The sequence below is a fragment of the Corythoichthys intestinalis genome, chromosome 9 (assembly GCF_030265065.1).
Source record: "Corythoichthys intestinalis isolate RoL2023-P3 chromosome 9, ASM3026506v1, whole genome shotgun sequence".
In the NCBI taxonomy this organism is placed as follows: domain Eukaryota; kingdom Metazoa; phylum Chordata; class Actinopteri; order Syngnathiformes; family Syngnathidae; genus Corythoichthys; species Corythoichthys intestinalis.
The window spans coordinates 32,793,074-32,810,456 of NC_080403.1; the positions used below are offsets into that span (position 1 = coordinate 32,793,074).

At 39.7% G+C, this 17,383-nt stretch overlaps 1 protein-coding gene across 4 annotated transcripts in view; it reads right to left on the reverse strand.

Annotated features, from left to right (window-relative positions):
• The window catches only part of sulf2a (sulfatase 2a), a 129,037-nt gene that overhangs the window by 28,156 nt on the left and 83,498 nt on the right, over positions 1–17,383 (reverse strand). For all 4 annotated transcript variants that reach the window (XM_057845634.1, XM_057845631.1, XM_057845632.1 and 1 more), the window contains 2 exons: positions 952–1,209; positions 68–307 (listed from right to left, as the gene is read on the reverse strand). In XM_057845634.1, the coding sequence (XP_057701617.1) occupies positions 68–307; positions 952–1,150 (439 nt within the window). In that variant the 5' untranslated portion in view covers positions 1,151–1,209. The remainder of the gene's footprint in view (positions 1–67; positions 308–951; positions 1,210–17,383) is intronic.

The following is a 17,383-nucleotide window of genomic DNA, read 5'->3' on the forward strand; positions in this document are numbered from 1 at the left end:
GAAAGAACACATAATATTAGTAAATAGCAAACTGTATGAAACACTTTTTTTCTTATTCAACATTCACCAGTCCTATATCCAGAGTTGTTGAGGTGAACGGCGAAGGTGTGCGGTTCGTGGTGGGCCTGCCATGAGGGCGAGGAGCAGTTTTCGTTGTTTGTGTAGGTGTGATGGTTGTGGACGTACTTCCCAGTCAGGATGGAGGAGCGCGACGGGCAGCACATTGGCGTGGTAGAGAAAGCGTTTGAGAAATGTGTTCCACCTTTCTCCATGATGTGCCGAGTTTTGTTCATGGCCTGCATTGAGCCTGGGCGAAAACAGCAAAGCGTGTTAAAAGGAGAATGAGATTCCAAAGCGAAACTCAAGAAGACAACATAAAGCAGTTCAAGAACCGAAAAGGGAGTAAAGGGGTAAAAAGTGGAAAAGTATCAACATAGGGCATGAGAGAAACAGCGCCATTGCATCTCAAGGTGGACAGAAAAAGGCGTGTGCATAGATGAAGGAATAAATCTTTTCTGTTAAGTGTGACCCATTTGGACTCCTGTGTAGTAAAAGCTTTTCAAGCTGATGGTAATTGTTTGGGGAAACAGATGCTTGACCATAAATTCCTGCTTTTCAATAGGAGTCTTCCCACTAGCCATCAGTGGAGGACAAAGGATGTCACCAAGGCTATTATGCAGCCACTCCAAACCAATACGAACTAAAGAACTTAAGTGGGTAGGGAGATGGCTAGCATTTGGCACCTTAACAATGGTAGGCATAGGCAGCCTGCATTCATGCCAGCGATGGAGGGGATGGCAAAGGGAGCACATGACTTTGACTAAGCCACTTGTTATAGTGCCAGGGGGCCGCATGAGGCCAGCTTTCTCGTTCTGGACCGAATAATCATGTGTATGGAAGATGCACATAAACAGATGGATGACTACAGAGTCAACATAATGATAGTCTTACCAAGCTCTATATCCTGATCATCTGTGAGGATGAGGATGATATTTGGTCGAATGTTGCGGACTTGCCGGTCCCGCTGCAGGCGAGACCTCATGCGATATCCAGAGAGATAACTAGAGCCCTGTGCCACTGGAAGAACTCCTCCAAGGGCAAGCAGGAGGAGGAGAAGTGGAAGCGGAGTGGAAAGCCTCCGCTCTGCCATCACGCTATTCACTGATCGCTTTCACCTCAGTAACACTGTGCTCAGCTACCTCCCACGACCTGTGAGACAAGGCCCAGATTGAAAATGATATACAGTACTGTACATAACACGCTCGCATACACATACACAGAAAGCGGGTGAAAAAGAGCAGATGCAAGCTTTACACAGCCATTGCAGTCTGCTCTTCCATACAAATGCACACGTTTGAGCTGAGCTCAGCTCATTAATCAATCATTAATGATGCATTAGAGCGGTGTCATTGGCTTGGTGTAATGATCTCTGGTGATGAACACATGGCTGCAAGGAGGGGGGCTAATGGGCCTGGGCTGGGGGCCAGCTTGGCCTTGCCACCCTGTGAGAGGGTGAGGGAGGGATGGGGAACAGAGGTGAAAGACCGACTCAAAAAGGAAAAGGGGATGAGAGGAGGAAGATGAGGACGGAGGTCAATAATCAGCATGATTATGAGAAGAAAGAATCAGAAAATAATCAAATTCTAATTATCGTATTTTCCGGACTATAAGTCACTTTTATTTTATAGTTTTGCTGGGCCTGCGACCATAGGCAGAGTTTGACTTTTGGGCCTGGCGGGGCACAACATGTTGATGACCAAAAACGCAGTGTCAGCAATAAAATTAACTTACAAGAATATTTATAATAATAAGTTGGCCATATGGAGGTAAATTGATGTTTTCATTATTCGACCAAAAAAATGTGTTTGAATGCAAAAATAAATTTGAAACTCAAAAAAATGCATTTGAAAGCCATTTTTCTTTGAATTTTTTTTTTTTTTTTTTTTTTAAATTGAAGCAGCTTTTTTGATTGAAGTAATGTTGTTTCGCGTTGGGCCACATTTTGGCTAGGACATTTGTGTCTTTATGTTGCTTCAACCAAAAAAACGTATATTTTCAAACGAAAAATCACTTCAATCAAAAAAAAAAATTTCAATCATAGAAAAAAAGTTTTTGAATACGAAAAAATATTTGAGACTCAAATATTTGCATTTGAACAATTGATTTTTGATTTACAAAGTTTTCTTTGATTTTAGCAATCCTTTTTGAGTTTGGGCCATACTATGGGTAGGACACATTCAATCCCCAGAAAAGTTGCTTCAATCAAAAAAAATATTTTCAAACAAAGAAAAAAACCATTTGAATAATAAATCACCCTCCTCTATTATTACTATTATTATTTTTTTAATAATATGCAAAGCAAATGACCGTCTAAGGTGCTGGTCACATGATCTGTTCGAAAAACAATTTTGACCCATTATAAAAACATAATTTTTTGTTCATTTCATTCATTTTGTTGTTTGCTTTATTGCTTTACAACTTTTATATATAGAGGAAAGTCACCTTAAACTCCGCTTATGCCTGTGACTTACAAGCAGGTGTTATTTATATTATATTTTCATACTGACCAACGCAAGAAGTGCACTCTAGATGTGCCTTCTTCTTCCATAGTTATTCAGAAGTGATACTGCAGATGAAAACTTTCATGAATTTGATAGGGACTTCGAGGATCGGTAAACAAGTTATGTGGTGTTTTTCAGGCTATGTGGTGTTTTTCAGGCTATACGTACTTATCAGAATAACTACAGTGGTACCTCTACATACGAAGTTAATTCGTTCCAGGACCTTGTTTGTAAGTTGAAATGGTGGTATGTCGAGCAGGATTTTTCCATAAGAATACATTACAATTCAATTACTGTATTTTTCGGACTATTAGTCGCAGTTTTTTTTTCATAGTTTGGCTGGGGGTGCGACTTATACTCAGGAGCGACTTATGTGCCAAATTATTAACACATTATGATATCATTTCACATGTTATTTTGGTGTTTTGGAGTGACACTGATGGTTTGGTAAACTTGTTAGCATGTTTTTTATGCTATGTTGTTATTCATTCATTCATTCATTCATCTTCCATGCCGCTTATTCCTCACGAGGGTCGCGGAGGTGCCGGAGCCTATCCCAGCTAACTACGGGCAGTAGGCAGGGGACACCCTGAACTGGTTGCCAGCCAATCGCATGTTATTATGTTTTTTGCTATGGCCACATTCACGTTCTGCCTTTGGCAATGTGTGATCAATTGTATTATTGACTTTTTTATATTGAAATGCATGCTTTTAGTTTGTGGCTCTTTCATGCCCACGTGGGGGCGCACGCGTACTTGTTTACGCGAAGAAGAGCGCTCACACGCCAGAAGAAGACGGACAGCTACGCAGCGTCTCTGAGCGAGTGGGCGAGAGAGACAGAGAGAAACACGGCTGCGAACCTACGTTCATTGTTTATGCTTTTAAAATATCTCTACAGAGACAACACCTGTGTTTATCATCTTTTCTGTTGTTGTTGTGTGTTTTCCACCCGCAATCGGACACTTAGACCTAGTTGTGTGGTTGTTTGAACGATGTGCTAATGCTAGATGAACACATGCTAACTGTTTGTGTCATTCATGTAATAGCACCTAATTATCATTTACTGTATTTACGTTGATGCGAACCTGTTTGGTATCGAGGATGAAATTGATTCAGATAATTATACGGACGTCCAACATCGTCATTTGAGAGTTTAGCTCGCTGTATAGCCAGGACCGAGCCGTAGCGTCCTGGTGAGGACAGTATATTCGCATTTCGTTGTTCATGCATCATGTAACATACTTTACACTTATTCAGCATGTTGTTCTCTATTGTATTTTTATATTAAATTGCCTTTTAGGAGGACATATCTGTTCTATTTGTTGGATTTTATCATGTAAATTTTCCCCAAAAATGCGACTTATACTCCGGTGCGACTTATATATGGTTTTTTCCTCTTCGTTGGGCATTTTATGGCTGGTGCGACTTATACTCAGGTGTGACTTATTGTCCGAAAAATACGGTAATTGGTTCCACAGCCCGAAAACCTACACTAAATCTTAATAAATACTGTTGGTACTATTGTATTACAAATGGCAATTTTTTTGGAATGTGGGCGGAAACCGGAGTACCCGGAAAAACCCACGCAGGCACAGGGAGAACAAACTCTACATAGGAAGGCCGGAGCCCGGGATTGAACCCTTGATCTTTAATAATAATAATTCTTTTAATGATGTAACGAATCGGGTTCGAATGTGGCGGACGTTTTTTTGCGTGCTGTATCTGAACGCACCGCGTGGCTGACGTGAATGTAAGATATAGAGTGCAGTAGAGATTTTACTTTCTCTTTTAATGTTTTGTTGCTGGCATCAACTGAGGCGTACAGTTGGCGTGTTGTGTTGCACATGATGATGGAATAAATGATATGAAAAATAAATAAAATAAATAAATAAAAATAAATAAATGATAGAAACCTGAGGAAGCTGGCGATTTCTTTGGTTATGTTAACACGATAATAATTGTCAACTTAACTTATAAAGACTGGCGAATGGAGGTCGGAAGAGGACCATCGAGATCGTAGACATTTACTGACGTATTGTCGAGCCAATTCACGGATGCGCACACCACGCTCATATTTTTCTATCATTTCCATCTTCATTTTAATGGTACGCGTCATCTTTTTCCTTTTTGACAACATGCACTAACCTTGAAACCTATGTTTTCGCTCACATGAAAATCCGCTGTGCGTCCGTCTTCCGGCAAAACAAAGAAACTGCAGCGCTGTCATAAATCGTCATATTTCGAGCATGTCATCGAATGTAGAAACAAATGGCGAGTCAAATTTTACATTGAATATCAAAAACATCGTGTATCGAAGCGATTGTTTGTTGAGGTATAACTGTATTGATATGCTATGTTAACAGTGCCTATTTAGCCTGTTGTTCTCAATTTTTCTGGTATTATTATGCTTGATTTGATTTGATCTATTTCGAGCAGTAATAACAAAATACAATAACAACAGTGGAGAGAAAAAAACAACAACATTTACAACAGTAATGATGATTATACCAAAAATAATAACATATATACATACATAACTCGAAAAGAAATGGGAAGAAGCCGAGCTTTTTTCAGATCCCAATCAAAATTCCTTGAGAATACAGGTTACTTCTGAATATGGTCATCATCATTGCATCATCACAATCACTAACGGCATCACTACCACCACTATCATCGTCGTCATCACCACTGTCCCCATACATTGATCATACATTCAAGAGTCAAAATATGTAATCACAGCTTTACTGGTGCTTATGGTAATAACAATTGTTCTTGAGATGTGTATTATTTATTATCCAATGTTATTTGTGGACCTGCTGCCAGAAAGAATCAACCCCCAGGCAACAGGACCACCCGTTGCTAAATGTCCTGTTTCTTCTTGGTCACCGATTAAATAAAAATCCCCCCAAAAATGCGACTGATACTTCAGTGAGACTTATGTTTATTTTCCTCTTCTTTGAGCATTTTTTGACTGGTGTGACTTATCGTCCAAGTAATACGGTATTTAACGGAACAGACAAAATAAGCAAATTCTGCCTTTTTTACAGGCTGAAGCTGTTGTTGTTCTTCTTGTGGACATTAATTTTGAAGTCCAACTTCTCCGTTATTCGTGAGCCGATTGTCTTGAAACTGGGTAGCTATGTAGGATAGCCCAGTAGCTATCAATCTCTGGAGCCAGTTTTTATTTTTGTATTGGGGCTGACTAATTGTGGGCTTATTTTTGCCTGTAGGTTATGAATTAGCCAGTAGAGGGCATGTGCGCTCGTCATCCCAGCATTTAGCCTATAGTGTTCTGCAAGTAGCCAGTCCTCCCTGAATGTTGACCTCGGTTCATTGTCTCCGTTTCTTAAGAACTATGTGAAAAATCTGGGGGTCAAATTTCTGATTTTAAATTTGAGAAGCAGATTTCTTGTGTTGTACGGGACTGTTTTTATCAGCTTCGCCTAATTTCTAAGGTGAAATCTATTGTTTCACGCTCTGATTTGGAGAAATTAATTCATGCTTTTGTCATAACTCGGCTGGATTATAGTAATTCTTTGTATGCAGGTGTGGGTCAGGCTGCACTGGCCCGTCTGCAACTTGCACAAAACTTTGCTGCTCGACTCCTAACTAGATCCCGCAGGCGCGAACATATCACCCCGATTTTAGCATCTCTTCACTGGCTCCCAGTACATTACCGGATACATTTAAAGATATTATTCATTCATTTTCCATGCCGCTTTTTTCCTCACGAGGGTCGCGGAGGTGCTATTTGTTTTTAAATGTTTGAATACTCTTGCGCCGCCATATCTGTCAGAACTGCTTCAGCCTTACAGTCCAACCAGAACCCTCAGATCAGCTGACCACCTGCTTCTAGTCCCAAGATCAAGGCTGAAGCTTAGGGGTGACTGTGCATGTGAGGTGATGGCGTCCAGGCTGTGGAACCAATTTCCACTTACTGTTAGACAGGCCCCTTCACTTACGGATTTCAAATCACGCCTTAAAACATTTTATTTTTCTTCAGCTTTTAATGGGCAATGACTGTTTATGACCTCATCTTTTATTTATTTTATTTTTTATGTTTTTCTTTTATCTTTGAATGTTAACTTATTTTGCTGGTTCATGGTATGTAATAGGAGTGGGAACCTCTTGGTACCGCACGATACGATACGATTTGCGATACAAAGCTCACAATAACGATGATCTGACGATATGGCGATACAACGATTATCGATACATTGGTCAGGAAATTATTCTAGGTTATTCTACAAACAACTAATAAACAGAATAACAAGCTTCTCCTGTGAATTGGAATGAGTTTATCACTAGTAGACGTCCAATCCATTTGAACTGGGAGGGTGGCAGCGAATGAACATTCCCATCCCTCCCACTTCACACTGATTGAACGTCTATGGCTGTCAGTGGCAGTCAATGCCAGGCAATTAGGTACTTTAGGGCCATTTAAGGTCTCACTGGAACAGGTTCTTCAGGCAACCATCTTTGAAAATCTCACTGGAATGGCACCAAACAAAAGTTCCAGCATCATCACCTTGTCAAGAGTCAAGAATCTGCATTGGACAAGGAGTCAAGATTCTGCATTGGACAAGGTGTCAAGAGCCAAAAATCTGCATTGGACAAGGTGATGATGCTGGAACTTTTGTTTGGTGCCATTCCAGTGAGATTTACAAAGATGATTGCCTGAAGAAGACATCAAAATTCCCTCAGTCCTTGTTGATGTAGGGCTGCATGTCAGGCAAAAGCACTAGGGAGATGGCTGTGGTTAAATCTTCAATAAATGCACAAGTTTACATTGAAATTTTAGACATTTTAGATTTCTTATCCCTTCAATTGAAAATATGTTTGTCATTTTTCAAGATGACAATGCATCATGCCACAGAGCTAAAACTGTTAAAGCAGTCCTTGGAGAAAGACTTATCCATTCAATGTCATGGCCTGCAAATAGCCCAGATCCCAACCATATTGATAACCTGTGGTGGAAACATTGACACCTTTTTTAAACGATATCTCGATTCTTGACAGGAGCATATCGATAACCTTTTGGGATACAAAGTATCACAATATATCACCATTTCAATATTTTGTCACACCCATAGTATGTAAAGCACTTTGGACTCCTTTGCGGATTTTAAAAAAATGTGCTATACAAATAAAATTCATTGATTGATTGATTGAAGGTAATGAATCCAGTTGTGGCTAAACAATAGCATGTGACAGTTAGCATACATGCGGCAAACCCCCCACCCCACCCGTACTTGCCAGCGCTGACGAGTTCGGTTGAGGGAGGGTTGTCACGCCAGCAAGTGAAAGCCGAGCCAGTGTTTATTCTTGAGTATCCTGGTAGCCTCCCCTTTTTTTCCTCCTCAGACAAAACTTTTTGTCTCTTGGCTCTGCCATCTTTGCAGGATTTACGTGAAAGTGTTTCCATCAATATCAGTCTTTAAATTGATTGGGGAAAGGGGGAAGTGACGTATGCAGCAAAGCAGTCAGCACATTTGTAGTTTTTTGGTGTGGCAGTGTTCCTGCTACCCTCCTCAAAGTTAATTAGTGCTGGTGAAAGCGATACGGACCCTCTCGAGATATAAAAGAGGTGTCATTCAAAAAGTTACCTAGTGTTGCTGTAATGTGTGAGTGAATTTTGATTCATAGCTACCATAACTGGAGTTCAACAATATTGATTAAATTACATTTAAGGCAGTGTACTGTAAAAGTAATACTAAGCACATCAATGAGGTGTTCTGGGTTTGAATCTTGGCTCTTCCGTTTGTTTTCTCCGGGTACTCAGGCTAGTCCTTACATTCAAATAAAATATATACTCTTGGATAAATTTAAGAATCTAAACAGTCAATAGGTGAGAATAAAACAAAGAAAAATACGTACATATACAAACCTCTGTACAAAGTGCTATACAGTACTTTTAAAACAATGACCGTGATAATGTGCAATGATTATTCACTCCAGCATTTTACAAAAACCTGTCGATTAAAAGCGTGATTGCAGTGGGGTACTATAAAACACTCTACAGGAAACACTGGCTTTATATAACATGGTAGCAAATATTACGTGTATAAACTAGGGCTGTCAAACAATTAAAATTTTTAATCAAGTTAATCACAGCTTAAAAATTAATTAATCGCAATTAATTGCAATTCAAACCATCTCTAAAATATGCCATATTATTCTGTAAATTATTGTTGGAATGGAAAGATAAGACACAAGACGGATATTTACATACAACATACTGTACATAAGTACCGTATTTGTTTATTATAACAATAAATCCACAAATGGCATTAACGTTATTAACATTCTTTCTGTTAAAGGGATCCATGAAAAGAACGACCAGTAGTTCTTAAAAGATAAATGTTATAGTTACAAGTTACAGTAATTTTATATTAAAACCTCTCTTAATGTTTCGTTTTATTAAAATTTGTAAAATTTTCAAACAAAAGTAGAGTTAATATAATAATAATAAGAATAAAAATAACAATAATAAGAATAGAGTGACTAAAGTCTGAGTAAGTTTAATGTGTACTTTGCATAGCTATTTTGATCGGGAATGCCAGTTCACTTTGCATTGTTTAACTGTGTGAGAATAGGGCCTCATTACTACAGACTGAAGTGCTTTTCTTTTTGTGAACATTATTTTTTTTTAGGGATAGGAATATTATTTTGGTTGTGCTTTCACTAAATGATACTTATGTTTGTTGTGAAGGAGTTGCCGAAGCTTATGCCAATAAACGGCAATGAACGTCCAATGAACGCCTGTGTCCACGCGCCTTTATAACATATATACCTCCGTACATATCTTACCCAAAATACAAACAGAGACACATAATTGCCACTAAAAGAAAGTAAACTTACAGAAATATGTGTGGAGCACAAATAGCACGATGCAACAGCATAAACGTCTCACAACTACTAATTAATATGGAACGGCGCTGCCCCCAAGCGGCCGGTGGCATTCTCTTCACTCTCAATGTACATAAACGGCGTCATTGTAATCTGTTTGAGGCAATGCGTGTGCGGGTCATTCTGTGCATGCGTTACTTGCGTCAAATATTTTAACGTGATTAATTTAAAAAATTAATTACCGCCCCTTAACGCGATAAATTTGACAGCCCTAGTATAAACCCTATAGAATAAAGAAAATAATTATAGGATGCAACACCTAATACCAATTATAGAGCTGGCAAGCAGAACTAACATGCTGCAATAACGTGTTTATCTAATGACACAATCAAAGCAGACAGACACCCTAGTGACCAGAATCGTAAACAGTTTGCAAGCAGCTGAAGTATGTCCACTGAGACGCTCGGCTGTCAGAAAGAGGAAAGTGTGTGTGTGTGTGTGTGTGTGTGTGTGCAACCACAAGAAGGATGTGGCCAGAACAAATCTTGTCTGCAGATGAAGACAATAACAACACTTGAGTCCAGTGGGGATTTTACTCTTCCTTTACTGCAACATGACTGGAATATACTGGCAGATTACAGTTGACTAAAGAAAGACATGCCAGTCATCTCTGATGACATGTCTAATACATCACATGGTCAAAGGTATTAAGGCATGAATAGCACTGAAATGGAGACAAGTATCAAGACTGTCCGTTTCCTTCACAATTTGTGAAATGAAATTGATGTCATTTATTCATTCCAAATATGGCTGATGTCAGGACTTTTGTTCTTCCAGACCCAACTCATCCATTCATGTCTTTATTGACCTTGTTTTGTGTACTTGGGTAGTCATCCTCAAAATAGAAAAGAACATTTCCAGGGACAAAAAATACAAATATATGCTATTATCTAGGGGTGTGACAAAATATGGTGATCTTGGCCAAATTTTTCCAGAATGTGGCGGCGGTCTGAACTGTCAAGTCTCCGAAATCTAAATCCGTGCAGCAATTAGAGCGAATAAGAGCGAGACTAGCAGGCAAGACAGCAGTGATGTAGCTGTTCATTAGCATTAGCGCCTAGTAGGGATTGGAATTGATAAGATTTTTACGATTCCGATTCCATTATCGATATTGGTTAACGATTCGATTCTTCATCGATTCTCTTATCGATTCTAATTTGGACCAATGGACTGTATGAGGTTCTGGGTTCAATATGTTTTATGGTCCATTTGCCTGAACACACTGAGCGGAGAGTGGAGTTGGTCTTTTGCACTTTTAATACAACTTGGCAACAGGCACAACTATGTACAGGCAATGGCACTTGATAAGAGAAACACTCAATGAGCAGGTGGGAGCAAGCGTGGAAAGATGTTGATGTATTTGTACGTGTTTGAAAGACTGGAATGTGTGGATATATGTGTAGTTCTGAAAGGAAAGAAAATTAGTGCTGATGCAATAAACAATGCAAAGTGACTGTAAAGCAGTCAATAATACACATACATGACTCGCAGTGTAATGAACACAAAGGGGGGGTGCGAGTGTGCGCACACAACCCGCAAGCACGCTGCGTGCACGTGCGGTCATCTTGGCCATAAAAGTGGCAAAAACAAAGCACCGTACACTCATATGGATGTACAACATCATATTAAGATGCTAAACTAACACATTCCCTCTTAACACAAATGTGCAACGCGAATATAATGGTTGGGGCACAAGTGCGCGCGCACAACCCGCAAGCACGCTGCGTGCACGTGCGGTCATCTTGGCCATAAAAGTGGCGAAAACTAAGCACTGTACACTCATATGGACGTACAACATCATCTTAAGATGCTAAACTAACACATTCCCTCTTAACACAAATATGCAATGCGAATGTAATGTAAACAACACTCTCCTCGACGCAGCGAGGACGAGCGGAGCAACCAGCCTACAGTAAAAACACGAAACGGTCGCGTTAATAACGGCTCTGATTTATCATAAGAACTTTATGGCATGAAGAGGAAATACTTACATTCGTTCATGGACGCACAAAAATTAATACTTCCTCTAAAAAGGTGGCCGTTCTCTGCTCGAAATGCGCACCTTACGCCTATTCTCGGTCCCAGAATACACAGCGCGCATGACGTAGGAGAATAAAAGGAAATGGACTGGTTGCTATGGGAACGAATGCATACCCATGAAATCTTTCTAACAGGAGTATAAAAATTGCTCATAAAATCGTTTAGGATTATTTTTGATGCATGTATGTTATATTTTTCTTATAGAGTATTCGACGAGAAAATGATAGACCCATTAATAGCCTTTTTTGGAAATATCACCATTTCTTTAGGTAGTCTCATGAATATTGATTTGGCCTGTGCATACCACTACATCATCACTCGGTGGCGACACCTCATGGTTCACTTGGTATGTGGTTGCACTGTGAGCGTTCATGTTGTGATACTCAGGTATGCAAACTGGTTAGGGGTGAAAAAGGTGACAAAGTAACATTGACACACGGCATGAGCGGAAAAGTGCATTTCATAGTGCAACCAGAGACATCTCGAATTAAACACAGTACATAATAATTTAACATATACAAGTCTAAATCTCTCATCCTGAAATCAGAACATATAAGACGCATTAAGTAGCAAATTACACAAAATCAAAATCATAAAATATACAGTATGTCCCATTTGCATTAAGCAGAGAACAGCTGTACTCCCGTCTCTCACTATTGTCAGTCATTTGTTGTCACGAGAAGAGAGTGGCGATAGGTCTAGGTCATCGGACTAGAGCAGGGGTCCCCCACCTTTTTTGCATCACGGACCGGTGTTATTTGAGTCTCTTTTTCATGAACCGGTGTTCTGACAAATTTTGCAACCCATCAAAAATTGCAACGATGTCGTTCTGCGCATGCGCATAACGTTAAACATAGCCACAAAATGTGCAAATGCAGCAATTCCAAAGTAAACACTACACAAACTTTCTTGAAAGAAAGGAATATTAACTTACGTTTGATCATGGAAGGACTTGTAGAAAAGTTCTCCACAGATACATCCTGCCATGTTAGCTGCACACAAAAACTGCACACCGCTCTCACCATTAACGACTTCGCCTTGTCGTTAAGCATTCATTAAGAAGCCCGCTTCACAAAGATACGATGTTGGAAATTACAGCAAGGTTTTCAATGCTCCCGTGGCGATGTCAGGATATTCCGGAATGACTTTAATCCAGAACCTCGGTAGAGTTGTTGTCTCAAATGTACGTTTAATAAGGTTGCCGTCATTTGCGATATCTACAAATTGATCCTCCTGTTGCACGGACATGCTCGAATCACTGGGTTTATTCACAAACAGGTCACGAATCCACCTTCGCCGTGCGTGGGTCTTCGAGGTTGTAGGCTCGTCAGGTGCCCTTTTCGCCGTGAAAATATCTCCAAAGACGTCTGTTTTCCAGCCATCTTCGCTCGTGTGGGGGCTAATTATTTCCGGGAACAAATGTGCTGCGCCCGCGGCCTAGTAATATGCTATTATCGAGGACAAGCGCACATAGATATATTATATACACAAACAAGATGTACTGCTAGTAGTCCAATCAATGGATTTCTATGACGACATTCTAATCTGTCCCGTAGTATTATATCTTGAGTAGACAGGGATATTGGTGTGTTAAGCAGGGGCACAGGGTTAATTCGGCCAGAATGCGGTCGTTATTAAATTATTATTTCTGTGCTGCCCGGTAGCAAATGCCCATCGGAACCGGTCCGGGCCCGGCAGATGCGGACCCCTGGACTAAAGTGTAGTTTTGAGCATGGACTACGGTTTTGAAGTTAACGGTTTCACTTGCTCGTTGACAGACCCCCCACCCCATTTTTTTTCTCCTCGGATCTACGTGATTCAGAAGAATGACCCATCTTGATTTCAAAACGGCGAAATTTCGCTGAACGGTGGCAAGTTTGCATGCTTGGATACTTGCTTACTTGTCGGTGTGACTCAAGCGTAAAATCCATGACATTGATTGTACCGTTTGGAATCTATAAGAGAATCGTTAGATAATCTGCAAAACGATTCCATGGAATTGATACACACGGAACCAGTTCTCTATAAGAAACGGTTATCGATTCCCATCACTAGCGCCTAGCTTGAACTCGGCTTTTACTACGCAGGAGGAGGCTTGACCGCAGTCATAAAAAAATACAAGAAAGAAAAGGATAAGCCTGATAATGCTCGTTTTTTTTTACCATGCGCCAAATGAGCAATATTTCAGTATTGCTTACATGGCCGAGTCGGGGCAAACTGACGCACACACTTAAGGCTTATGTGTGTGTGTGTCATCGGCGCACAGTGCGTAGTTATTTGTTTTGATGCTTCTGGGTCAATTTGCTCAGCGAGTGTCGGACTGTGAATTGGTGCGCATGCATAATACTTGACCTCATTTTGACCTCATTGGCTGTCATTAGCATCCAATCCATATTGACTGGGAGGACTAGCAGACATCTTTCTCAAATTGAGCTTCAAGGAACAAGGTTGGGCTACCTTTCTTCTTGGCTGTATTTTGACGTCATGTCCAATCCATTTGGACTGTGGTGGCACTGATCATTCAATCATCAAAGTGGGATAACACAATCTAAATAAAATTTTATTCTGCCAAGATAAGAAAACAGACTATTTCTGGGCACAGCTGCGTTTACACGGAAACAATCTGTTAAAAATGAGTGTTTCCATTTGCACATTCCCCATGCAGACTTTTTAAAACAATCCACAGAAGCGCAGAGCTTAAAAAAACAATGCAAAGACAAGCACAAGTGGGTTGCAGGAGCTTACTTTAACACAGTGCACTACTTGTTAGATTTAGATATACAGGAGTTTTTCTGAGTACAGCGTACATCCCAGGAGGTGCTTAATCAAGCTCAACAACAACAACAACAACCGATTCAGAAGCCTTTACAAATGAGCAAAAGTTGTCAAATAATAATCCTGTACTGCATTACTACAAGGCACCAGGGTGACCTACTTATACGTTCTCCCTACAGTTGAATAGAAATTTTCTGGGCTATTCCAAGCCAACGTTGTCTATAGGTGTGAATGTCTGACTTTCGGGAGACAAAGCTTAGCCACTGAAAAGAGGATGGAGAATTCAGTCTACAGACTACATTGTTACTTTCCTATATGTTTTTCGTGCTTTTATTCATTTTACTTTTCTGCATGGGAAGAAACAAGTGTTACGACAACACGCAGGAACAGAAAGAAACTCTCCTAACTGTCTCTTTCTGCAAGCAGCAGTGAATTCCCAGTGACAAAAATGGATTCAAGGGCATCTATGGCCAACAAAGAAAAGACTCAGTGTGCTCAAATTAAAAAGATCGACTACCACTTTTCATCATTTGTGGTGTGGAATGTACAGCGCTTCCCTTTGATAGATCTTCTTAGCTCTTGTGGATAAAGCCTACATAAGGATGCCGAATGTCGTCCCGTGAAAACATTATGCTCGACATTACACAGCGTTCCATCTATAGCAGAGTATGTAAATTACTGGGCTATTGACACACCGTGGTGGTGCATATTTCCTGACATGACTCCCATGAGACCTACTCCCACCACCTGATACCAAAGGACTAATTGGATTTTCAGGCTTTTATCATCTCTAACTGACACATAAATTACTTTCTATTCAGTTTGCTTTCTCATATGCTCTTTTTATTATCTTTCTGCAAGAAATTGAAAATGTCCAAACAGTCAGACAAAGCTTTGATGCTTTCAGCGTCAACATCATAATTCATGAGATGACTATCTACTGAAAGCTATGCTTCTTTGGTTATCTGCTAAATATTCTTCAATAATAGGTACTATACTATCAAAGGTTTGATTAGCTCAGCTTCCAGATGAATTCTCATTATTACATGATTTATTTTATATCTTCATTGGCATAATCACAGTACTAGGGTTACAGGTAACAGGTTTGCAAATCCGTACTAATGTTAGCTTTTTCGCAGGAGTAGTAGCTAGCTGTTTTATTAGTGCTAACCAAGGGCCAACATAAGTAAAAGAAAAAAAAAAAAAAACTAGGCCTGCAAGCAGGACTCAACGGGCCCTCGCAATCTAGCGCAACTCGGACGTCACGCAACTCGGACAGTGTGCAGGTCAGGGTGGTGGCAGATCGTCCTCTCTAATCATCTCATTAGAACCTAACATGCTCGAAAGTCGCCTCTTTACATTCACACACCAAAGAGATAAAAACCCCCATTGGACAGAGTACTACAAAAAGGGAGCGAAAAAGGGTCGTCACGGCAACAGACAGAGACATGTGGACATGGGCTGTAAAATAAGTATTTCAAAAGGTCTTGAAACTATAATGACCAACCTGAAAAGAACTGGACATACAGGACTGTCTCAGAAAATTAGAATATTGTGTATTCTAATTTTCTGAGACAGTCCAGTACATTTCAAACATAACTTTGACTTATACACAGCTATTTTTTGCTTTAGTTACATCCCAAACACCTGAATAATGTTTTACAAAATAAGATAAAACAACCCAAACACCTGAATAATGTTTTACAAAATAAGATAAAACAACAAGACAAATAGAGTTTTTGATCACAAAGTAACAATTTATTTACACATAACGAAACTATTGAACTGTTGAACTATTTGCGCACATAACAACGGGGAAGGCTCTTGGCTGCTCCCATGGCTAATTTGATGAGACCGGCTCAAGATCGGTCTCACTTTTTTCATCATCTTCATCGTTGGTTTAAACATCTGGCTAAGGAGTAATGCAACGTGAGCTCCGCAGAACGCGTGTGGAACCTGATCCTGTTGTGGACGTCACAGTCTGTCTCATCAAGATAGTTAATCACAGCTTAAAAATGAATTAATCGTAATTAATCGCAATTGAAACCATCTATAAAATATGCCATATTTTTCTGTAAATTATTGTTGGAATGGAAAGATAAGACACAAGACTATTTGTTTATACACATTCTGTTAAAGCAATCCATGGATAGAAAGACTTGTAGTTCTTAAAAGATAAATTTTAGTACAAGTTATATAAATTTTATATTAAAACCCCTCTTAATATTTTTGTTTTAATAACATTTGTAATATTTTCAGTCAAAAAATAAACTAGTAGCTCACCATTGTTGATGTCAATAATTACACAATGCTCATTGTGCTGAAACCCATCAAATCAGTCGCACCCAAGCGCCAGCAGAGGGCGACAAAACACCAAAAAAACACAAGTAACAAGTGCACATGACACTGTGCTGTCATTTTAATCTGTTTGAGCGGGGCATGTGCTTTAAATGCGTCAAATATTTTAATGTGATTAATTTTAAAAATTAATTACCGCCCGTTAACGCGATAATTTTGACGATTTCTTTTTATCCTTCTTTGACGATGGTTTCGTTTTCTTTTCAAAACACTCCTCCAGTGTAGTTTGCCTTTTTTTCCCGATCGTTCTCCACATTTTTCTCTAATTCTCACGCGTCTTCACAAGATCCCTCCAACTTCCGTTTCCTGACTATTTTTCTTCACTTCCTTTCTTGGCCCAAGATGAGTTCTTACCAAATGCGCTACTGACCTCCAGTGGCCACTTTTATTGCTTTAAAATGAGTTTTGAGCTTTGTGCATTATATTTTAGATAGATTGGAACCTATAGATGCCTCTTGTAAAAATTAAAAAAAAAAAAAAAAAAAAAACGTATAAATACGTTTTTGGGGCCCTGAAGCAATTAAAAATGGAACATATTTATACGTTTGTTGGGAGCAAATTAGTTAAAAAGCAACTCCAGTGCGCACTGCCTACCAAGGAGTAGGAGGGAGAGTGAGACTACGTGATCGGGTCGGGACAGCTCATCTGTATTTATTGAAAAAAAAAAAATCTGCGATGGACTGAGGTCGTGAGGTTTAAAGCGCGAAGTAGCGAGGGCTGTGTATCTTTTGGTTAAAAAG